A 25,048-nucleotide genomic window follows, 5' to 3' on the forward strand; every position below is an offset into this window, starting at 1 on the left:
CACTGTTATAATGAAGAAGGTTGTTGTGTCAAAAGTTCCATCTGATAAGGACTGCAATGTAGTGGCATTGAATGGATTTAGAGATGGGGATTTTCATATTTCTTTCTGTAAGCCTGCGGAACGCGAGTGGATCACCATACCGGAACTAACCAATATGCCTACGGTTGACATTATTAGGGCTGAGCATGGATGTCGGTGATTCCGGCCGAATAACCGTCAAAAGAAAAAAACGAAAGTTTTATAACCGAATTGAACCGATCCGAATTTTTTTTACTATTACGGTATGGTACTGGTTCTTTAGTAAAAACCGAACCGATCCATCTTGTCTTGTCGGACCAAACCGTAGAACCAAATTTTTTACATATATTTATAAATAATTATTTATATTATATAAATAATACATATATAAAAAAATAATACATATACTCTATAAAAAATTATTTTATATTTATCATTTATATAATTCAAGCAATTGCTATCGAAATATAAAAAATAATATATATTAAAAATAATTATAATATTATAATATACTTTATACTCTATAAAAAATATAAGTTACATATTAATATGTCACATAGTATATTGATACTAGTAATCTAGTATACATACTATAATACTAAATTTAAAATTTATTTACTATCTAGAAATCTTTGACAAGTTAATTAAAAAATTACTTAATTTAATAAAAAGTTATATAAATTAGTAAGATTTATAAAAGATATTATTATATAAATATAATATTATTTACACTATATTTATTAATAAATTAATTTTTAATTATATAATATTTTTATTTTAAGAATAATAATATTAATTATACTAAAAGTATTAATTTATATAAATATTAAAATTAAGAAATAAATATTATAAAAATAATTTTTATATTATTATACTAATAAAACTTAAAAAATTAAATATTTAGAAATAATTAATTTGTTAACTTTTAAAATATTATAAATTAATATTAAAATATAAAAAATATATTAAATTATATTTATAAATTTAATTTTTTTTTTTAAAAAAGGATCAAACAAAACTTGAGAAAAAAATTGTCAAAACATCTTTTAACAATATAGAAGTTCTTTACTTCCTACAACAGTGGAGGTCCTCATTTGTTGTCAAGATTGGCTTAGAAGTTCAAATAAACTTATCGAACTAGAAGAATCAATAGAGGATATTGAAGCATAGAGTCAGGTAACATTTCTTTACTTCTTATATATATTTGTTTATTGTTGATGCTGTTAAGTCTTATTGACGTAATCTTTTACTTTTATTGTAGAAATTATTCAAGATCTTGAGATTGGTGAGTCCCTTGTGCCAAGATTAAATGTGGAGTGCTAATTTTGAGGGGAGGTAATAACATTCCTTTGCTAATTTTGGACATTTATTTTAGTGCTACATAAAGTTTGTAAATTTATTTATTTTAATGATTGTCATCTGTAAAATATTTTATGCTAGCAGTAATATATATTTTAATGGTTTGTATTTGAATATTGAATGAATTATTGTATTTACAAGTGACTGAATTGCGAAACAGGTTGTTCAAGAATGTGATTGCAATTTTAATTCAGATTTTCATGCTACTTTTTTTAGGTTGATAATCATATTTTATCTAAATGTATTTGATTAAAGATAAAATTAAAGTTGTATTTTTTAAATTTTTTAGAACCGAAAATAGCACCGAACCGAACTGTATTGAACCGTAAAATTGGTACAATACGGTATTGGATCCTTTTATGTTTGGTACGGTACTGTTACCTTCAATTTTAAAATAAGCGAGGTTTAGTATGGTACTGGTGATTTATAAATAACCGAATTAGACCGATCCGTGCTCAGCCCTAGACATTATACACTGGAAGGACAATTTGTTCTATACTCTATCCAAATCTGGACATATCTCAACTTTAGACCTCGATGATATCCGTCATCCAAATGTGGACTCATGCATTAGTCGGATCCCACAATATTAGTGTCATCAAGCAGTGGTATTTGGTGGAATCAAGAGGTGATCTCTACTTTGTTATGAAGTATAAACTGTTCTATTTCTTCTTTAAATTGGGCGTTTTATATTTTTGCATTCAACGGACCTCAATCATCCCTGCACTAATTATGTATGAAAAAGGTACGCAATATGTTCTTCAAGTTATTTTGATTGAAGTGAATGAACTGAAATATTTGTGCCTTGCCCTTTTGTTGAAAGTAATCTATAATGATGTTCAGGGTAAAGTTAATTGTAGGTTAAATTTCTTTGTCAATTATTTGATTATAGAATTACATGCATGATTGGTGCTTATATACCTCCCCGTTATCATATGCCATAGTTTACATCATGTGCCTCACTTTTCCATGATGTCATTCTTACATATATATATATATATATATAACTTTAATCTTCGTGTGTGTATACTTCTCACATTGAGATTTACAGGTAATCCGCTTATGGACATTTTGAGGGAGATAATCTTGTGTGTGGAAATGAATCAAGCCATCCACGCTACAAAAAAGAATTTCATTTATTTCAGGTCATCAGGAAGAAGAATCGCATTTTCTTCACCAATGATTACCAAAAATTTACAGGACATGAAAACTTATCTTTTGGGGATAACCTTTCTGCTACATTCCAGAGTGAATCATCTAAACGAAATACTTGTTTACAGTATTTGTGCAGCAGGAGACAGTACAGGCTACTGCAAGCGGATCGAAACAAAGTAAAAGGATTTCTATATCCTCAAGTTTTGAAGTGTTCACATCCGGTGGTCTTGAACCTAAAGTGCAGATTGTGTGATGATTATGACCAGTTATTTAGGCACATAATTCTAAGATTATGTTTTTTAGCAAGAAAAGATTGATCTTAGTTCTTGATTTAGATGAGATATTGCTTCATTCAACTGCATACTTCAAGTGGAATATAAAGCAAATTAAAAAGATTTCCTTATACTCAATTTTGAAGTGTTCACATAAATGGCGGCTAAATGAAACCCAACTGGAAAAGCAGCATGCATTGCTATGATTTCAGAAAAGGAATGCCTTAGCTGATATTGGCTTGTACAAATTTCAGGAGTTCAGTAAGTTGGATTTTTTTAAATCTGCCTTATTTCACGACACCTAAGTCGTGAAAATACTGAATCAAAATGTAAAGATATTAGTTGCCAATGAGATCCTTAAACTTGATTATGCAATTTAATGCTCGCTCGAAGTCTCGTTCTTCCAGAGCAATTGTGAAGCGGCAGTAACCAGGAATTCCAGTCCATACACCACTGTTGATACACAAACCTGTGGACCTGACAATGGCTTCCCTGATATTTGAGTCATCCAGCTTGACTTCATAAGCAGTGGAATTTTCCTCATCATTTTCAGGTGAATGCTTGATCTTAACAACCTTGTTTAGATAGGCAGAAGGCTTTGCAATCATGGACACCCCGCCACGAGGTTCCAACACATCCCACCCGCATTTCTCTAGTGTCTATGACAAAACACCATGCCAAGAAAAATTAGGGGAGAAATCACAAATAGATGTCATTCACATATTAATCAATTAAGCAAGCAATAAAAGAATGTTTTAGAGAGATGCAATTCGAGGTTGAGATTTACTGGATATGGAGTTCCTAGGATTGAAATATGAATTTTAACGATTTGTCAATAATCGCAGATTCAAACACCAGAATCAGGATGGAATTTATTTGCTACCACAAATTCTAATTGTGCATTTTTAGTATTAAGGCATGGTCCCCTGCTCTAGGAATTTAGCTGAGACATTAAATAGTTATAGTCTCATGAAAGTAAAGAAAGTAGAGATTTGACAAGGAAAGTGCATAAACAGGTTATGCTTCAGTATTAGTTACAAAAAGTGGTTCTTCTCAGTTTCAAGCTTACAGCCTATTGGGTCTAAGCCTTGTTCTATTGTTATTCCACAAAACAATAAACATTTGGCATTAGTAAGTATACCCCAGAAAAAAACTACTTACTGAGATATAGAAAGGTGCAAGCACAAACGATAAAAAGAAGACTATAAACATAACACGTGATTACCTCTTTCATGCGCTGGGATCTGGATTTCAAATTTCTTGTTTGTTCTGCAACAGCATCTGTCAGGTCTCTTGCTTTCTGCTCATTCAGACTCAACAGCTTCTTTATAGCATACTTAACAGTGCTATGGGGTTTGCTTAGTCCTGGAAAGCTATAAAATGCATCAACCAAAAATGGATCGTTTAAAACCAAATAACCAAATTTGAGTACTCCGCTTGAGAGCTTCAGAGACAGTCCTCCAATCAGAGAGACACAAAAAGATGGATTGTTAGAGGAATTCAACTTCGATGATGTTGTCTCCAAATTCCAACCACCCCAACCTTCAAACTCCAATCCTGAAAAGGAAGTATCAATGATTACTCTGGCCCCAAATCTTGCACAGGTAGTTAGTATGTTCTCCATCTCTTTATTGCTGTAAAGCAAGCCTGTAGGGGTAATTGTTGGACCAGAAATATACACCCATGGTTTATTCACGGTATCAAGTACTCCATCAAGTAGCTTGTCTGTCAGTTTGAAGCCAGATCCAGAGTCAGTAGGGATACTCATGACATTTGCTTTTAAGAACTTGGCGGCAGAGACATAATTGCCGTTTGAGCCAGCAGGGAAACAAAATGTTCCGCCTTCTTGGATGCAGCAAAGAATCAGTCTATTAAACAGGGCTTGTGAGAAGTCAGCATATACAAACTCTGTTTTATTGTCCATAGGAAACCCATAATTGTTCTTGATGAACTGTTTGATGCTTGGGGTGACATCAATTTCTGACTCAGCCATGTTCTGTCTTGCAAAACTTTCAAATATTGCAGCCTTCACAGGAGATGGAATGGGCATAAAACTTTGATCTATATCCATGTGGATTAAGGAAGACTTTTCTTCCTCACTTATTGACAACTCTGAATCATTGAGAACTGGAATTGCAGAACTAGCAAAGCCAATCGCCTCAACTGATTTGACTTTTTCAAAATCCCTCTGAAAGAACATAAAGTATCAAATTGGTTATAAAACCTGCCTCCATTAACTTTTACAAAAAAGATTACTAAAAATATTAAGAACAAGGAAGAAATCACAGATTGTTATCATGGGACATTAGATCATTCAATGAGCCATAACCAGTTCAAGATTGATAACAATCAGCCAAATTACTGAAAAAGAGGAGGGGAGGGGAGGAAAGTAGCATTTGATATTACCATTATCGTTTTTTGCAGTTAATATGAGTTAACAAGACAGTACATAATGATTCACAATGACAGAAAGTGATTTTGCTAAACCTTAGTCAAGTTTCTTCAACTGGTAATGCAGCCCAACATTGCAAAGATCATGTTTCAAATTCAGTACAACAGCAGACTTGAGTCTTACTTATATGAATATAGAAATCAGATGTGGCCCCACAAAACAACATAACAAAGTTGGATTTTTTATGTTGTCTTTTTTCCAATATCAAACAAAAGATTTGACCTTTTCAATTTCTTATTATGTTAGCTGGCGGTCTTTCTAAATAGAAAGTGATATAAGTTTGCAATACTTTTATACAGTTTCATTCTAGGGCCAGCAGTCAAATCCAAAAGGATAATATCTGGAAAAGTGACAAACCTCTGGAAGCGGATGTCGGTCAACAAGCTGAAAAGCTAGAAGCTCATGAAACAAGCAACCATAATACAACTGCCTGATTGGTGCAGTATTTCCTTCTAGCACTTCTACAGTCTTGGACAAGGCCTTAAAAACTGCCTCCTCTTCTGAAATGACAAAAGCCACTTCCAAATCTGAATAAACCTGAAAAAAACTTAGTTTTATTAGCATGGAGAATTTGTAAAATAATAACATGCTAGACTAGATGAAGTGAAGATTAATGTTGTGATTCCCCTGTTTGACTAGGTATACAAAGTAGGAATCTCTTCAAGTGAGATATTGCTATTAAACAAATACCTTGTTCTTTACAAAACCACATAGGATTGCAGCATGTGAAGGTAGACGAGTTCCTGCAAGATATTTTAGAACTCCATTGGGACTGGGAAGGCTGGAGAGTTCCAGGTGATCAGATATGTCTAAGAAAAGACGAGATCCAATTTCCCTAGTAACATCCAAGAGCTGAACAAAAGCTGAACTGGTTACAGCCTCAAATTGAGCCATCCCAGTAATCACCACCTGTGGCTTGAGCTTCTTTATCAGCTCTACCATTAAATCAGATTGCCTTGGTGCATCAATGACTGTAATTACATCCTTTGAAGGGTCATAATTTTCCGTACCCTATATTACAAAAAAAAGAAAGAAAAAGAACTGGAGTTGTGTCTTGATGCATAAAGCAAGAAAGCGCGCCATTAAAATTTCCATACTTCTAGAGATACCAATCCTTCTTTTACTACAACTTGAAGAGTTATGGCAATTAACATTCTAAGAAAATTAAAAGAAAGGTAAATTATGTGCTTCCTTAAAGTTTGAAAAAGTGATGTGGAGATTCAATCAAAAGAACGATTTTAACGACCAAGGAAGATGCAACCATTGAAATAATGCAGGCACAACAACTATTTATCAGTAAGAAGTTCCCAGAAAGTGCCATAAATGTCTCAAGAACATCTAACTACGAGCAATATACATCAACAGTCAACTAATAATGCCATAAAAAGCTGAGATAACTTTAAACTTTTCTAAAGAAACAAATAAGAAACAGGGCAAACACTTGCTCATAAGATTTATAATATTGATGTTATCTATCCTAGCCATTTACATAGTTCAATTAACAATGTGCAAATAAGAGAATAAAATGTAACGTACCTCAATTGCTAAAGATGTCAACCACTGTCGGGGTAGGTGTCGAGTCAGATGTTCATCAACAATTGCAACGCGAGGTGAGAACAATCGAAGAGTGTGTTCAATTGCGACAGCCCTTGAAGGAAAGATGACGACATTCTTGTGGAAGAATTCGAAAATAAATCAACACTATAACTTGTATAACAAATAACCAAAATTCCATAACAATGGATTAACTCTCAAGCCATTTACATGCATTGTTATTCAGGAAAAATAGAGATAAAAGCTCATAACAAGTGCATATAAACTACAATCCTTATAATACTAGAAAACAATAACATTTAATAGCCAAGTTGAACTAAATGACATTGAGTTACTTAGTCAGGCAAACAAGCAAGCATGATGAACTTATGCCCACCTAACAAAAATAATTTTGAAGTCTAAACAGCAGAATTGCACAACAAATATTCTAATATAGAGCACATAAAAGCCACACAAATAAAGAAAAAAATCCCGAAAAAACATCTAAGATAAAGATGCTTCATAGTAACATTTAAAATAAAGATACTTCATAGTAATCAAAAGAGGTTAATAAGATGTTTTTGGATAGAGCACCAGTCAGCGATAAAGGAAAAACAAAAAAAAGTATAGTTCTTCATTTACATGGGATAAGATGAAAGTGGAAACATGCAAGCAATAGAACAAAAGACTGAACTCACATATAAAGAACTATACTTTCACTAGGATTATGAACTATTGAGAGTATGAGAAGAAGATAATTAAAACCTCTAAAACATAGAGAGATTTTAATTTATTTATGTTTTAGGTGTATATAACAGTAGAAATACTGAAGTTTTGGCACTGATTAGACATTAGCTAATGCAAAATGTATCTAAAGGAGCCAATTTCCTCCAATAACCCGGTTTTCAAAATAGAATTATTCAGTAAGCAGAGGAATAATTTAGATGGCTAAAGGAGAAAAGTCCTTGCAATTGCTTCTGGTAACAAGAAGACCACAACAAGATATGGAATTATTATTTAAGCAGGGAATGCATCCTTACATTGGATTTCAGTGGAATATGGTGGTATATCTTCAAAAAGCCTGCAATTAGATTACGGAAATATATGCTTCCTGCTGGTGATTCATAGGGGAAACATGATTTTTCTTTCAATTCACTAGCAAGAAAAGCTAGGAATGGAATCTTCTCATCAGCAACGGAATCATCCTCAAAAGATAAATCCAATGAACTGCTTACTTCATGGAAGCCATTTTTAAGGAACTCGAAAATTTTCTTAACCTGTCAATTTATTCAGATACTCATCTCTCTAGAGATTCTCTAGGAGCAATAAAAGTTTGCTTATACAATTTCAAAAATATATGAAGCACAGACCTGGTTTGGTTGACGAAGTTGACAACTGTACACTGACAAAGCATGAGCAATTCGGCCACCAGCCTTCCCATAGGCCCATGCTGTTCGAGCACAAATAGGCTGATCTCCAGAAAGACCCATAAAAAACTCAAACCGGTGTGGACTGTTTTTCTCAATTTCAACTAAGGCTGAAATGTCTGTGTCAGCAGCCTGAAACATAACGGTTTAAACAAAAGTGCATTTTGGATGAAACAGTAATTTTCAGTGGAACAGTTTTTACCTGAATAACTTTAGTCTGCCAAAGCTTGTTTACATGAAATCCACGCCTTTCAAACAAGCGTTTACAAACAGCTTGTCCTGGACGGCCGCCCATATTAAAGATCATAATCCCCATAGGTTTGATGACAGATATTCCTTCCTCAACAGCCCTGGCAATTAGTCCAAGGCCAAATTGATCCTCAACAAACCCCTACATAGAAAATCAAAAAGAACCAAACAAATTGAGAAGAACAAGAATCTTGTTACATAATTGGACCACTAGCTTTCACGGTCAACCCATACTGAACCCACACAGTATTATGCCCTCTTCCCCAGCATATACATGAAACAAAAGAAAATTGGCACTCATCTTAGAAATAGAATAGTTATACTCACAAAAAGACCCTGGTAAATTACATGAGTGGATACCAGGAAATAGTAAACTGTATCTTTCAACAGCACATGAATCATTAAAAATAATGCCATGAGATTTAGTTATCTAAAGACCGATGTACTATTAGCAGATATTTCAACACTAAGTGTTTCCTATTTCCTCCCCTCCAGCTCTGCCTTGCACGGGGATTTCCTTCATCTTCTTCCAAATGCATGTTTATTCCATGGATCAATTAGTATAAATTTGTATTGACATACAGAAAGAAATGCCGTACAAAATAGAATTCAATATTTTCTACCAACTATTTGCCAATTTCTCATATATTTAAATGATTATAAGTATAATTAGGTACCTATGATGATGTGAATTGTATTAGATATAAAAGAATCAAAGAACATTGAGCAAGTTAATTTGAATTAATTTCAAGAAATAGTTAGACTGTGATGTCATAGTGATAAAACTAGCACTTTAGCTATTTGAATTCCATCAGGCTCCTGGCAAGATTTTATCAAATGGAAAGAACATATTAGTGCAGGGCAGGAGGGATATTTGATTTATACAGCTTTGGTTCCCAGCTGCAATCAAGTTGCACAAATTATGTGCTGACTTGCTAACAACATTTACTACATTATACAGTTTGTTGTGGTTGCTTTAATAGGTGTGTGTGTGTTTGTGTGTGTGTGAGACTGTATCCTGACCTGAAGTGCACAGTAGTTACTCAATGAATACAGAAACTCTTCACTTGCATTTTCTGTAATCATTTTAGACATTGCATCTGGATTTGGGTTAAGAATCTGCAAGAAAAAAATAAGCAAGGGCAGAGTAAGAGTCTAAAGAATGAAAACATTAAGTACCAACCAGTCACTGGATAAACTAACTCAATCAAGTGATTTGGCAAATTTAAGGTGTTGTGAATTGCTGCTAATACCTGAGGTATGCATCCAACAATTCGTTCAAGTTGAATGTCATGATCTCTACAATAAGAAAGTAGATCAGACTCATGAAACTGCACCCTGTCCAGTAAAGTTTTCTTTTCCGCATCATAGATGGGTTGACCATTTTCATCCAAAGCATTTAAGTATAAGTTTATCCAAGAAACCTTGACTGCTCTAGGATTAATATCAAGACCATACACCTGCAAAATGTAATTTAGGCACAAACTAAAGAAACCAACAGAAGGTTTTATCAACAATAAAGTCTAGATAAGCCTAAATGAAGAACCACAGCAATGCAAGGGGAAAAAAGATAAAAATTAGACCTTAGAAGGCAACCACTTATCAGCAATAGCAATTGATATCCATCCATTTCCACAACCAAGCTCAGCAACCGTCTTGTCCTTGAAAATTGAATCGGGATGCCTATTCAGTCCCTCATAAAAAGTGAACGACCAGTCTTCAGGGATAAAAATGCTAGGAATCACCATCATTGTCAATTTCTTTCTCCCCTGATAACCTGCACTAGACAGATAAGTTTCAAATAGACAACCATTCTATTACAACATAAAACAAATAAGTAAAAAATTACTGCAAGAGATACTATGGCCGAATTTTTTTGGAATCAAAGGCTCAATAAAAGATTGAATGTAGAAAACATAAACATTGAGATTCCGTAATGATTGAGACCAATATGTCGGGGTTTTGCCCGAATATAATGAGCTAAGAAGAATCATACATATCAACAAAGAAATACAATGCCTATGTGTCAAACATTACTGCAAGAGTTGCTGTGTTCTGGAAGATCCACAAACAGCTTAATTAACTGATTTATAATTAACCGTTCAATATTAATTAAAAAAATATGTTGTCCAACAGAATTTTAAAAATAAAGAAACTGTTAAAGCAATACAATCCAGAACAGGTTCACTTTCTAATTCATTTCTGTTAAAATTTAAATTATCCAGAATCTTAGTTCCGTTTTTCCTTCACGTATTCATTTATTAATACAATTAATTGTTCTTTATAATGTGACACCACAAATTTGACAAGCTTATAATGATTATAGAAAGCTATGACTTCAATGTGATAAATGCTTGGTTTTGTTTTGTTATGTATTTCTAGTCATCAAACAGTTGGAGCATATGATAAGGACAAAAATAGAATTTCCCAATACTAAATTCTTTTCTTATCCTAATATTTATTATCACTGGATTGACCTCGTTCTGCTTTTTCTTGGAAACTGTGCAACTCGATCCTCAGTGATAATTCCAAAAACAGTTAAAACCAAAAAAAAACAAACAAAAATTTCACAAATAGACCAAAATGTTATGCAGAACAGTGAAAAAAAAAAACAGTAAAACACTAATGATGTGTTTGGATTTTAACATATTTGGACTATTCATTCAGATTTATAACGAATTTCTAATTTGGCAACCGCATGAATTTATGTTAAGAATTAAAAAGTTTCATAGTGAGTAAAAAAAAAAAATCAATTAATTACAATTTGAAACGTTAAATGAAATGCATGAGGCCAAACGCAGTCTAATCAAAGACATGCATTGAGCCTTTTAAAAACATAAAGTCAACAGTAAACAGAAGAAAGAAAAATTAAAACAAAAATCAATGAAGATTGAAATGGATTCATTAACCTGATTATGTTAAACAGTACACATACCTTGATAGTGATCCAAGAAGATATCTTGGATCCGAAAATGATACTTATCAAGACAATCATCGGAAGCGGCGACGTGTTTTTGAAGAACGGAGAGGAAGATGCGGGCCTGAGATCGGGTATTCGGATCCTCCAACCGCTCCAGCAACGACCTAAACGCAGCGTATGCAGCATCGCCAGATTGCTCACACTGCTTCAAGAATTGGTCCGGTGATAGAGCAGTGACAGTGGCCGTCATTTCTCAGCTTCTGTTAGAAGAGAGATAAAAAAGAAAAATGGAGCAGGAGCAGGAGCAGTAGCAGTAGCAGTTGAAATGGTAATGGTATGACTGATATAGTTGAGTGAAAGAGAGAATTAAGGAACAGAGAGAGAGAGGGAGAGAGAGAGGTTGCTGTTTGGATTAGTCTAATTGAAAAAGAGGGAAAAAAGGAACAGATGGGATGCTTCCCGGCCTTTATTTCTTTTTCTTTTTTCTATTTGTTTTAAAGATTTAGGGAGACTTTATTTTTATTTAATTTATTTTGGTCTGACTTTTAAGTAATAAGATTTGGTTACATCATTACATTACATTACATGGCCCCTCTTTTTTGCCCTTTTTCTTTTTTTGGTAAAGATGCAATAATGCAATTTGGTTTCTCAACTCTATAGTGATGTTCAATTTAATCCTTTTTTTTAATTTCTCAGTTAAATTAACTTTGAACTTTTATTTTACAACAAATTAGACAGATTTAGTTATAGTTTTTTTTTTATATGTTTATAAATTTTTGTATAAAAATGTATTCTATGTGTTCTATTGACATTTTAAATAGATTATTACACTTATGTTGGGTAATCTATTTTCTTAAACCAACAAATTAATTGTTTCATTCTAGTCCAATTGTAACTTAAATCGATATCTCATAATTAGATGAGAAATTGCCACTTAAATAAATTATGTGATTGAATAAGGGTAGTTTATGAGAATTAAAATATAAATAATTTAAATAAATTGACTTAGAACTATTTTTTATTTCCACTATTTCTTTCTTTTAATGTGCTTAAGTATAAAACATATAAAATAAAAATCACAATTACTTGAGAATATTATAATTATAATTTTTAAGACAAATTATTAATTTTTGCATCTTATGCAAGCAAACAAACAAATGGTTCCCTACAAAATCTGCCTCACATTCTTAACATAAATCACAAGTTACACTTAAATACTAATTATTATGTCATTCTTGATGACATTTTACATTAGTAATGATCAAGCTTTTAATATTTTTCTAGGAAATAATGAATCAACTTATATTTTTCTAATATTTTATCTTTTCCTGATAACTTTTCTATAAAGATTTAATAATTAAATAATTATAATGATTGAGCTCTTTTTTTGCTTGTATTTCTTTTTATAATTATTATTTTGCAAATTGATATTTATAAAGGTTTATCAATTATTTAATATTCTATACTCATTTGTATTAATGAAACTTGAAGAAAATATGGCATACTAGCTTAAACATAATATTGCTTAATGCTTACAAAAAAAAAAGAGTCATGAATGGTATTATGCCTTTTATTATAGATTTAACTTGAATTTATATTTTTTTTTATTTAATCAAGATCAATGAATTAGTTGTATTAACTAAATCAATTATTAATTATTTAAGTTACTTGTAAGACTAAATTAAGTAGGCCATTTTTTTTGTTTTTCAATAAAAAAAATGTTGAAATTTTCATTCATTGATAAAGAAAAGTATGGCGATTAAAAAGTTGGCATTTCCATTTATAAGAATTAAGAGGTTGTTGAAGTTCACTATACATCAATATTTATAGCAATTTATCACTTTTATAGTGAGAATTAAAAGTAATTATTTCTATAGTATAGCCATGGTCCATTAAACTTATAACAAACAAAGCACAATCATCTTTTGATTTTAAAGTTTCATAAATTAATCATAAATAAATTATAACATTCAAATTTCAAGCTTATAGAACTAGTGAGGTTAAAAATATCAAAGAAAGTAAAAATAATAATTAAAGAAAGTAAATTTCTTTGAAGATAAATTAGAAATTTATGATTCATACCAATTTGCAATCATCGCTATTTTAATATATTCGATTTAAATCACCTAGTATATATGGGAATAATCACTATTATAAGAAGAAATATCAATCTCTTAATTAGAAGAGAGTTTTTTATAATTTTATATAATTAATGATGTAATAATTAAAAAAATTATAAAAACCATGTACTTGATATGAAAAAAAGATTAAGTTTAGGGTTCATAATCTCACTAACATGAAAGATTAATTCATAACACATGTTTTGCTACACTAGTTTAGACTAAAGTTTCCAAGTATTATTTTTTTCATACCATCATATTTTTTAATTAATGTATTTTATTTATTAATTTTATAAGTTTGAGCAATGGGTCCTTGAGACCTAAAGGGGATTGCAACTTGTTTCCATGGCTTTTTTATTGTTTCCACTAAATGTGGGAACAATTAGTGTGTTTACTTTAGTCTTTTAAAAGAAAGGAAATTCTCAAGTGGCTCAAAGCATGCTCACTATCATTACTAGTTATTATATTTTAAGGACACCATGGTTTTCTTTTCCTAAATTTTTATATAGTAGTTTCCAACTTAGAACTTGTATTATTGTAATTTTTGTGCTAGTGAGAATCACATGTCTATTATGTACAAGAAAAGAAAAGGGAAATATTCATTTTGGGTCTTTAAATTGTAATAATTTTTAACATTGGATCCTTAATCTTTTATTATATTTTAAAAAGCCCCTAAACTATTATATATCTCAATGCCAAAACCTCTTTTAACCCCTCCTCCATCAAAATCAATAATGGTATTGTATGGTTTACTAATTTGGATGAAAGTTCTTAATGATTATAAAAATAATAGTGCGGAGACTTTTAGAACAAAAACAAAATTGAAGGACCTAATGCCAATTTGAATTGTTATAAAATATTAATTTTCTATTTGGGGATTATTATTTATTATTAATTTTTATATCATAAATATTAGTAAAAATACTCTTAAGATTTTAAATTAATATGTATGCATATAATATGGTGATAAAAACTATAGTTTTGTAATAATTATAAACAAAAAATTTCAAGGAGTTTATCTATAAGTTTGTTTTAGTCTTACTATTTTATTATTTGAAGGTTTAGTTGTTGTATAATTGTTAATGAAAAATAATTGATTTTGAATGAATTTTACCATTTTACAAATGTAAAATAATTGAAAATTAATTAGTATCAAAATGTTCAAAAATGTTATAATTATATGATAGAAACTAAAATGTAAAATAGTAATTGAGCCATAGTATACGATAATCTCGGGTGGAATTAAAATATTGTTCGGTTTAAACTTAATTTGAAAATAAAATTTTATTATAAATAATATATTTATTTAAAACCAGTTTTTTAATTATGTTACATTTCGGCACTAAATTCTAAATTTTGTTTGTGTTATATAAATCGGATGATTAATCTCTTAAATATTAAAGATTTTCATCGAAAGAAAAAAATAGTTTGGAGATGTAATAATCCAACCTAGTAAAGCTATCTACCAAACAACTACTAATCATTAGAGTAAGAATAAAATAATTGGATAAAGAACGACTCCTCGTAAAATTATACGATGACAAGTCTTTAGATATGAAAATATATGAATAAATTAAAATATATAAAAAATAAAAGAGAGTAAGAATTGTATTAAATCACATGAGGAACTTTTAATAAGTCCAACATGTTAGGTCTCACAAATTTATAGCATTGGTGATCTTCTGAAGGTCTTCTAACTTATTAAAGAGAAAAAAAAATTAAATTGGATAATTTCTTATTTGATTTGGATGGAACCATTGAAGAGGGCTTTTTAAACATAAAAAAGAAAAAAAAAAAAAGATTAAGGATCCAAATTCTAGGAAATTGAAAAATTTGGAAACCGGGATGGGTTTGTGAATACATGCTTATTTTATTGATAAAATTTATTATTAAGCTCTTTAATTTTTTATTTTATTCTATTGAATTTTTTATATTTTATTAAAGACTCTTTACATATATTTCATGAGTTTTTTTTTTTTTTCAGTTTATTGAGCTCTTATTGTTTTTTATTTTTCTTCAATTAAAAAGTATTAGGTTCTCATAAAAATAAAATAAAAGTATAAGAGTGTAATAAAATAAAAAAAAGTTAAGAAATTTAATAAAATAAAATTAAAAAGTTTAAGTTACCAGCTTTTCGAAAAAGAATCACATATTATTAAGTAAATAAATAAATAAATTCCCAGGCATATTCTCTTCAAATGATAAACATTTGTAAAGATTGATGATATGTCAAGTTGCTAAAATTGACAAACTGCATACTTTGCATATGTTTCTTGGATCTTAATGGCCATGCATTAGGCCTCAGGTGTGCCCTGACAACCGACATTATTTCAACTGCTATATGCTACTAATAATTAGTACCATGATGAAATAGTCTTCTCTTGATAGCTGATTTCTTTAGACCATGAAGAAATTTGACTAAATGTCACTAGTTCTGATTAAAAAGTTAATAATTATTTATGCTACGTTGGTTCAAGTTTATAAAAAAATTTATTTAATTTGAAAAAAAAATACGAGAAAAAAAAAAATTAGAAATTATATTTTTGTATTAAAAAAATATAATTACTTACTAATGCGGAATTTATTTGTAAATTTTATATATTTCATTAGAATTTAGTTTAGCTATAATTAATTCTGTATAAATTTAATTATGTAAAATATTAAATTAATTTTTACTCTATTTAAATATATAAATTTTAAATTTATAAATAAATATTATAATTTTTTTAGATTTCAACCAAATATTATATTAAAGTGATTGTGTGTTCTAGAAATTGAAAGGATTTTAATTTCTCTTAGTGCAATTTTTCATCTTTAATGTTCCTTAACCTTTTATTTTGCTATAATATTTTGATTTGTATTAATTAGTCAATTTAACACTTTAGTTTTTAATTTAATTTAATATGTACTTAAATTTTTTTAACTTAATATGCATCTGAATTTATCTTTCGTTTATATATATAAACATGTTTGATTTTTAATTTAACCTAATATACACCTAATGATATTTAAAAATCTTTTCTTTTTGATAATATTTAAATACTCTTAAAATACACATACATCTAATGAAGACATATATAAAAAAATATTAAAATTTCATAAGAATATATGTTCAATTACATTAAAAATTAAAAGATTAAAATGACGGTATAAATATGCATTAGGCTGTAATTTCTTGTATGGCAACCTGATTTTCAGGGGGATATCCTATTTGAAAGAGCCCAAGAAAGATATAGCCGAATTGAACAAAACCCAGATCTTAGTAAATCACCACAAAAATAAAAAATCTTTTCCAGCAAAGGACATTTAAGTATCTAACTGAGTCTTTTAATGATTAGATAAGATGTCAAAATTTTGTATAATACCTTATAAAATTATTTCCAGCAAAAGAATAATGTAAAAAACAGTAAGGTTCATTTACTAATGAGTTGAGAATATACATGAGAATGAGAGAAAGATGCAAGTCAGTTGAAACCAAACAACAAAAACTTGGAGCAATCAAAGAATCTTTCAACAGTTCTTACTTCTGCCTTTACCTTCTTCTTTTCCTTTTTCTTAGAAAAAAAATATCTATTGTTTTTGTTCAATTCTTCTGAAACAGATACTGTTGATAACGCCTGTGATGCAGAATGCACACCTTATCTTATGGGGTGATATTGATCGGAGATGCGCTTTGGGGGCAACTTTCGCAAGATGAAGAGCACCAGAGCAGAAGGTACAATCTCCACTAACTGCATATTTTTAAGGAAGACAATAGCAGAAAATGAACACAGAACAGAAATTAAAGTTCAAATCATGATCACAATTCGTAGTTTCATTAAAAAAATGAACAATCAATCTTTTGTTGCTCTATCATAGACCATGATGGCAACAGGTTTGGCTAAGAGCTAAGAAGAATTTTCTATTGCCACTTCAATCGTAACTAGTCATTAGCTTGCGTGTCACACGGAATCAAAACTGAATCGCATTTGCTTTTGAAATGTAATTATAGTAGTTAGAAGTAGTCATTCTCATTAACAATAGTTTGTAGCTTGTTAAATAAAAGAAGAAAAGATATAGGTTCCAAATAGTTCCTTCACCTTTGAAATTCTATATATATAATCGAGACTATAAAAGATATAATAAATCAAATACTTACGCATCAAAATATAATAAAAAGAGAGAAAAATAATGAATTAAATACTTGCACATAAAAAGAGTGAGAGCTATGTGCTATGGATATAATTGAAATAGAAGATTAAGAGACACATAAAAGACTAGGAATTTAATTAATAACCAACAGCTACATAAATAGAAGATCAAAGATTTTGATTAAAGATAAAATCTAATTGTAGAATGCCCCACTTGGCAACTTTTTCTCAAATCTAATGTGAGAGCGCAACTTTATATTATTTATCATACAATTATAGATTTGGTATAGGTAAGGAAGTACAAAATGAACACACAAAATACTACTTACATTAGGGAGATGATACTTACCGTATAATAAATAAGGTTAAGAAGGGGATGATTTAGGACATCAATATCAGCTTTCTTGTCAAATGCGGAGATGGCAACCTAAAACACAGACCAACAGAATGTCATTATCAAAGATGCAATACTCTAAACGTAAAACTTCCAACAAACTCACCACAAAACATCTAATCAAGAAACATGTAAAGCAAATTCCTGTCACACAGCCAACCTGACATGAAAAAATTTGGTCAAATTAGAATTTCTTATAGTTGAAGAAGCATAGAAGTAAAAGAGAATTGACTATCTTAACAAATAATGTCGAATCAGATGTTAACAGGAAGTACAAGATGAAGCAGTTAGAGGTAAAAGAAAGTTCTTAATTTTCCAAAAGAGCATCACCCTTTAGAAATATTAAAATAAATAGAAGCACATGATCAAGAGAAGAAATGGCCCTGAATACAACCAATTTGGTGTAGCTAAATCGGTGCACTTGCTGATAATTGTAGGTGAAGGTCATGGGTTTAACACTCAGATCCTTCCACTGAAAGACCAAAAGAAAAGAATGGTCCTGTATACTCCTGGTAATTGAGAGTGTTTCGCAGAATTTCTTTAATTTGCTTGCGTTGTCCGGAACATATTATAGATGAAAATAAAGTTTTGTGGAATTGCTTTTTCTTTTTTTTCACTCTCATTGACCAGAACATAATATAAATGACTAACTTCAAACTATAGCACAAATCAAATAACCCCTCTGAAACAAACCTCATAAAGCTTCTTTTGACGACCTCTAGATTCAATAGGGAATCGCCTCAGCATGACAAACAACCTAAAAAATAAAAAATAAAAATAAAAGAACTCAAATGAGCATTATGTATTATGTTAGTTATGGAAAATTGAGAACTTTTATAGACATCAATTGTTTACCTCCCACCATATATCAAGAATCCAAGAGCAGCACAAAATGAAATAACTACAGAAGAGATGAAAGTAAGTTTTACCAACATACTAACTTTTCTACACATGTGAACAACTTGTTAAGAAATTCATCGAATCACTATTGCATCACTATTTTTAGATAGCATCACTGAAACTACAGGTTCTATTACAAGCCTATAAGATTTAGAGTCAGATTGCATCACTATTTTTAGATGACAAATACCGTATAGGGAAAAGGATTAGAAATATAAAGCACGGATTATTAAAATTGAGAACACCATTTGTTCAGTCAATTTTATAATCTGACCTGAAAAGAAGAGTTTTGCTAGTTCCTCTCCAACAGGACTTCTGCTTAATCTTATGTATATCCAGATGCATCCCTGCATTCATGATAGAATGACTGATTAGCATCTACTATAGTCTTTTGAAATGCAGATCACAAAAGAAAGTTATTTATTTCCCTTAGTTCTAAGTAATAACTAATAAGCAACTAGATAGTTGTTTCTAACCTGTATGAAGTATACAAACACATTGACAATATAATAAGTGGGCCTGAGTTTGTCGATTGGAAGGCTTCTTGCCTAAAGAAATCACACAAGAAGTAGTGAACATTTATTTTAGTAGATTAGCAACTTATTTGAAATCCTTGGGAAACTGAAAATCTTGTATACCTGATGATATATCTCAGCCCAAAACAGCACTAGCAATGTATATGTTGAGAAAAATAGAAGACTGGGAAGATCCAGAAGCACAATTTCAAGGGCCTGCATGAAGATGAAATTAGGTGCAGCGCACGTGAACGGAAGTAAGATTATTTCCGTAGCGCCTCAGAGTGGATTAATCATTGGAGAAACCATGTTACTGCAGGTTCATATACGCATTGAATCCAATAAAGAAAATTCCAAGCTTTAGCGAAACTGAAAAGAAGTTAAAGGAAAAAGAAAACAAAAAGAAAAAGTCTACTACAGGTGGGCTGCTGATAATTCAGCATCTATGTGTTTCTTTGTTTTGTCAGGTCAATTTATTTGAGCACCCTGCTAACCGCCTCTGAACAACATTTGTGCTTCACAAATACTAATAAGAAAGAGTTCAAATTTCACCTGGAATTTGTGATACAGAAGACAAGAGACCTTCAATATATTTCAGTTCAAAATTTGATTATTAGTGACTTCTCAGCGTCACATCTGTAAAACTACTTGCCACTTTTATTCTCTTTATGGTGCCGATGGCAAAGAGGTAAATCGTAATTTTATAGGTAGAGGTGTTAGAGATTTAAAACCATTCTTGCAGCCTCACATAAAAGCTTAAGGTTTTGGGTTCAGTGGATCTTTCACATGGCACTAGAGCTTCTATATTCAAAAAAGGCATGGATTAGATATTTAGAACTATTGTTGACGCCTCATCTGAAAGCTGAAGCTTTTGTTTTGAATGGTTATTTGACAAGATTCTGTGTATGAGCTGAAAGCACCAGAATTCTTCATGAGAAACTTACCTTTGGTTTAATGAGAAACACATCCTTGTATATACCAAAGAGTATAGCCCTCACTGCGAGAAAGAAGTCTGATTTCAGCAATTTATACCATTGATAAGGGACAAAAGTATGACAAGTAATACATAGCCCTTACATCCATTCACCACAAAATTCATTAAGTGGAAAACCTTTTGTGTCGTCCACCCATATTCTGGTACTCTCAATTGGATACGAAAAAGTTGTACCTGAAAAGAATACAAAATTTAGGCTACTGGAAAACCAGAGTGCTGAGGATGGTGAGCATAGATAGAAGAGCAGGTTAGATATAAAGGGCCTCATTTCTAGAATGTTATAGCAAGATAAAAACATCAATTCAAGACAAGGGAGTGATGAACTGAAAGCTAATGACCAAAAAGAACAATTAGACAAGTCCACCTAGCTCCCCAATAGTTGGAACATGGAAGTGCTTGTAAATGCAATAGAGTCGCTTGCATTCTCGTCTTCGTAATACTATCAACTGACAAACAATTCCTTAATGTGTAGGTAACATAAATTTCACACACGTGTTGATAGAAGATGATACACCTACATGCTTCAGATGCCATGGGGAGATAAACCAAAATTGAATGTTGTGCTAAAGAATCATTTAAGAAGAAATTCATGATATTGCGATTTTTGCATGAAGTTCAAATGAAGGAAGGAGAATCCTTTCTTAAAAGCAGACTATCAACTGTAAATGGGATACCAAAAGTGATAATATACTGTTTCTTTTTCACTCTGCCTAAACATAAGCAAATGAATATTACTTAAAACATGAAGGCAATTCATATGGTTGAGCTAGATTGCATCCCGCAGTTACGGCCTATGAGCTTGGCTCAATAAAGAGGCAAATACATGCAAAATCTCTCAAGCAAAACACAAGACAAGCTAAGGGCATTCGGCTTGTCCAACACTTTTCATGTAATTAATGGTGACAAACCTATAACTTGGAGAAAAAGCTAATGAAGAATACAGGAGACGAATATTTTGGAAATATTGTCCCACCAGGCCTCAGAAAACTGTTGCCAAAAGGCAGGTGATGCCTAGCTTTATAGATCATGGCTTAGAAAGAGTGCAAAATTTGTCCAAGTATATGCATACCATTCAAATTGACAAAAATTATGTATCTTAGCCTATTTCAGCACTCTCTTTTTCTCGCAATAAGACTAGGCATGCTAATCTTGTCTAAAAAATAAAATATGGCATATACCAAAATGCTGAATTTGGGCTCATATAACTTGGACACTAGAAAATACTTCTATCCTATAGACAATTCGTACACAAAATTAATAATAATGACAAAACATTCTCGGAACATAAGAACTAAAGCCCATAAATGGTTTTTCTCAGAAATCTTAAAAGTGACAACAATGCACCTTCCATGAACTGAAACTCACAGATAATGCTAGTTTTCCTATGAATATTAAACAAATCCTCAACAAATAAATTAACTTATTAAATTAAAGATCAACTCAACATCAGTTACTGCCCGAAAACTTCAAAGAAAAGAAAAGAGAAAAGCACACCAGAGCAACAATGGAGACCAGTGCATAAGAAGCACACAAGAAATAGAAAATCCCTTCTTGCCACTCCTCTGTTTCATCGATCTCATCCCACCAATGATGGACATTTCTTCCACTGTAGAAATTATTGTAAACCCATCTCTCTCCAGCCTCAAAACTTCTCCTTCTCAAGCTCCATGCCATTCTTGATGACCGTACTGTATATAAAGATTCCTTTAATTATTTCTGTTTTGAAGAACCGGAAAGGAAGAAGTTAATTCTGCAGTGGTGGCGAGAGATATGGTTAGATTGAGCCACTTGGAAATAAGGGAAGTGAGAAACGTGGAGAGAAGACCAGTGACACGCGTTATAAAGAATAACAGAACAAAAGAGACTTGGTTTTGGTGGCATATTCGTTAATTGCGCAATGTACATGCTTAGCTTAGCTTTGCCATAGCCTCAGTTCGTTAGCTAAGCTTGCATTCGGAGTTTACCATGTTCTTTTTTGTCATTGCTATTGCTGCTAGCGGCTTCTTCATTAAAATATACAACAACACTTTTAGAACCTCTTTTTTTTTTTTCCCTTTCTTCTTCTTTTGTTGCTTTCCTTTCCCCTTCTTTTTTTTTTTTTTTTCTGTTCTTTTTCATCACACCTTTGCCTTTTACACCTGGCCCTGACCAAAATGGACGGACCCAACCGACTAAATTAGGCTCAATCTCACACAGGCAAGGCCACTCATTTGCAATAGTGTTCCTATTATTATTATCTTTAGAAAAAACATCACAAATATCCATTTTTTTATTTTTTATAAAATATATAATTTTTTATTTATTTATATTAAGATATTAAAAATAGAATCTTATAATTTTTTTACCTATAGTTGATTTTTATCTTTTTTATATTTATTTTTTTATAAAATAACTAAAAAATAATCAAGAATTGTATCAAAAAATAACTCAAAAACAATCAAACATCGGTATATTAAATAAATTAAAAAAATATAAGAAAATAGTATTTTTAAAATAAGAATTACACAATAACAATAATATGTTTTATGATTTTAGTATATACTCTTCAAAAAGTTTTTTTTTTTTTAATCTTTTAGTGGGAATGAGTTAGTGAGATAATTAACTTCATTTAACAATGGTATCATCCATTAAAAAAGGGCTCTAAGATCTCCGGTTACAAAAGAATCAAATGACTTAATTAATGAGATAAATCTTAAATACAACTATAAACTCATTCTACACTCATTACATGATTTTAAAAAATAAGCCCATTACATGGCAAGTGAGAATCGACTAAAGAAATTATTTTAAAGAAATAGTAAAAATATTTATATTTTTTAATTTTTTAATAAAATTTTGTATAATTTTCTTATTTTACTGTGTGAAATATCAAAAGTATGGTTTTTTTTAAATATAGCTTTTCTTGTATTTTTTAGTAAAAGAACTAAAAAAATAAAAATAAAATAACTAAAATAATTACACTGTATTTTAAAAAAATTAGAAAAGAATGTTCTTTTGCAGAAAGATTTTGTATAGTAAAAATGATATTGTTATTTATTTTAGAATATTTCTAAATAATTTCCAATTGTTTTTGCGAGAGAAGAATCCGAAAGCCAATCGGGCACTAAATCAGCCCAACAAATAAACTACCTAGCTATAAACGAGATTCAAACCGTAGCCAAAGGAGGAGGGATGAAATCCCCGAAGCATCTAGCTTTCAAGAAGATTAAGCACCCTTAATGTATGTATCTTCAAGTGCTGTATTTGGGTTTCTATAAGCAACCAGCCACTGAAAATCTCAAAGGATTTCAGTAGATTTAAGTCGCAAAAGCTTGAAGACGATGAGAAGAAGTTGCAAAACTAGATTATTCAACCCTAAGGAAGATAGATCAACAACAAGTCTTAAAGATAAAAAGGGGAAACACTAGAAAAAAGAAACTAAAAACCTAGAAAATACTATCCAAAAAATAAAGTGAAAAAAGCATGAAAAATAAGTGAAAAGCACATAATAGTCGGCCATTTTCACGGGCTATCACCCAAGAGAGAAGGCTTTAAAGAAGCTTCAGTTTTCTTCTTGATAATTATCTTTCTAAATCATTATAAAATTTAACATAGAAGAAATAATTTAAATTTAGCATTTTTTTTTTTGAAATAACATTTATCTTCCCTGTTGTTCTAAAGTAATTGTTGAAAAATACTTTGATAACTTTATTGAACAGACTAGGCCTTTAAATAGCCATAAAACATAATCTAAAAGCAATGTTGATATCTCCATAATCAGAGTTAGTTGCGCAACAGAAGGAAACAAATTGAAACAATCTATACGAAGTGGTTCCTACAAAATAGGAACTTGTTGAAACAAACTCAAACTCAATTTTGACTGAATCAGCTCTAACATTGCCTCTCCTAAACTGATTATGTCAATAATCAGTTTATTTTTTCGCATACTCCTAGTTCGTCTTGCAGACGCTCAAACACTTCCAGCTTTAATGGCTTGGTCATGATGTCTGCCTTTTGCCTTTCAATTCCGTAATGAAAAAGCTTAACAATTCCATCTCTAGTAAGGTCTCTGAGAAAGTGAAACTTTACATCAATATGTTTACTCCTTCCATGAAGAACTGGATGTTTAGACAACTTGATGGCTGAACTGTTGTCACATAGAATTTTTGTACATTGAGGTTGTACAACTCCAAATTGCTCCAGGATCCTCTTCATCCATACACTCTGGCATACACAAAATGCTGCAACAATAAATTTAGCTTCTATGGTAGAGAGTGTCACCACAAGCTGCTTTTTTGATGCCCATGAGACTGCCCCTCCATTCAAAAAGAACACGTAGCCACTTGTGCTTCTTCTATCATCTGTATCACCAGCGTAATCGCTGTCCTTATATGCAATTAACTTATCCTCACCTCCTCTCTTGTAGAACAGACCAAAAGACTGAGTTCCCTTCAAATAACGCATGACCTTTTTTGTTGCACGCATATGCTGCTCCGAAGGATTTACCATGAATCTGCTTAATAGGCATACAACATACATGAGATCTGGTCTCGTGACAGTTATATACATAAGACTCCCGATGAGTTGTTTATATAATGTTCCATCCACTTTGACTTCTCCATCATTCTTCG

The 25,048-nt window shown here is 31.0% G+C and overlaps 3 protein-coding genes and 1 long non-coding RNA gene across 4 annotated transcripts; 2 read left to right on the top strand and 2 right to left on the bottom strand.

Annotated features, from left to right (window-relative positions):
- Nucleotides 1-1,892: 1,892 nt before the first annotated feature.
- On the top strand, nt 1,893-3,047 carry LOC125370418. Its single transcript, XM_048375779.1, has 2 exons — nt 1,893-2,122; nt 2,429-3,047. Exons 1-2 carry the CDS (start codon nt 1,915-1,917, stop codon nt 2,710-2,712), a joined length of 492 nt encoding a protein of 163 aa, XP_048231736.1. The 5' UTR covers nt 1,893-1,914; the 3' UTR covers nt 2,713-3,047.
- Nucleotides 2,910-12,152, bottom strand: LOC8276899 (methionine S-methyltransferase). The gene is made up of 12 exons (XM_048375778.1): nt 11,401-12,152; nt 10,049-10,242; nt 9,719-9,925; nt 9,489-9,584; nt 8,419-8,607; nt 8,160-8,348; nt 7,830-8,066; nt 6,793-6,927; nt 5,947-6,267; nt 5,614-5,793; nt 4,030-4,992; nt 2,910-3,463 (listed from the first exon to the last, which is right to left on the bottom strand). Exons 1-12 carry the CDS (start codon nt 11,633-11,635, stop codon nt 3,143-3,145), a joined length of 3,267 nt encoding a protein of 1,088 aa, XP_048231735.1. The 5' UTR covers nt 11,636-12,152; the 3' UTR covers nt 2,910-3,142.
- A 4,750-nt stretch (nt 12,153-16,902) lies between these two features.
- LOC8276898 (tobamovirus multiplication protein 1) lies at nt 16,903-22,730 on the bottom strand. The gene is made up of 11 exons (XM_002525820.4): nt 21,933-22,730; nt 20,522-20,612; nt 20,389-20,441; nt 19,568-19,660; nt 19,406-19,477; nt 19,204-19,276; nt 18,885-18,930; nt 18,723-18,786; nt 18,136-18,189; nt 17,985-18,062; nt 16,903-17,236 (listed from the first exon to the last, which is right to left on the bottom strand). Exons 1-11 carry the CDS (start codon nt 22,110-22,112, stop codon nt 17,144-17,146), a joined length of 897 nt encoding a protein of 298 aa, XP_002525866.1. The 5' UTR covers nt 22,113-22,730; the 3' UTR covers nt 16,903-17,143.
- LOC125370475 lies at nt 17,084-20,217 on the top strand. Its single transcript, XR_007216489.1, has 2 exons — nt 17,084-17,220; nt 19,585-20,217. It is a non-coding gene; the product is annotated as an uncharacterized LOC125370475 (long non-coding RNA).
- Nucleotides 22,731-25,048: the final 2,318 nt, after the last annotated feature.

Source organism: Ricinus communis, chromosome 6 (genome assembly GCF_019578655.1).
Source record: "Ricinus communis isolate WT05 ecotype wild-type chromosome 6, ASM1957865v1, whole genome shotgun sequence".
NCBI lineage: Eukaryota > Viridiplantae > Streptophyta > Magnoliopsida > Malpighiales > Euphorbiaceae > Ricinus > Ricinus communis.

Excerpts from the sequence above, each read along its gene's own strand:
- LOC8276899 (XM_048375778.1), bottom strand. The coding sequence starts at position 11,635 with ATGACGGCCACTGTCACTGCTCTATCACCGGACCAATTCTTGAAGCAG. Across the intron at positions 8,349-8,418 it reads GGCAGACTAAAGTTATTCAG|GCTGCTGACACAGACATTTC; the intron begins GTAAAAACTGTT and ends GTTATGTTTCAG. Across the intron at positions 6,268-6,792 it reads TGACATCTTTAGCAATTGAG|GGTACGGAAAATTATGACCC; the intron begins GTACGTTACATT and ends TTTGTAATATAG.
- LOC8276898 (XM_002525820.4), bottom strand. The coding sequence starts at position 22,112 with ATGGCATGGAGCTTGAGAAGGAGAAGTTTTGAGGCTGGAGAGAGATGG. Across the intron at positions 19,478-19,567 it reads GGGCTGAGATATATCATCAG|GCAAGAAGCCTTCCAATCGA; the intron begins GTATACAAGATT and ends TGATTTCTTTAG. Across the intron at positions 19,277-19,405 it reads TGTTTGTATACTTCATACAG|GGATGCATCTGGATATACAT; the intron begins GTTAGAAACAAC and ends TCATGAATGCAG.
- LOC125370418 (XM_048375779.1), top strand. The coding sequence starts at position 1,915 with ATGATATCCGTCATCCAAATGTGGACTCATGCATTAGTCGGATCCCAC. Across the intron at positions 2,123-2,428 it reads ACTAATTATGTATGAAAAAG|GTAATCCGCTTATGGACATT; the intron begins GTACGCAATATG and ends TGAGATTTACAG.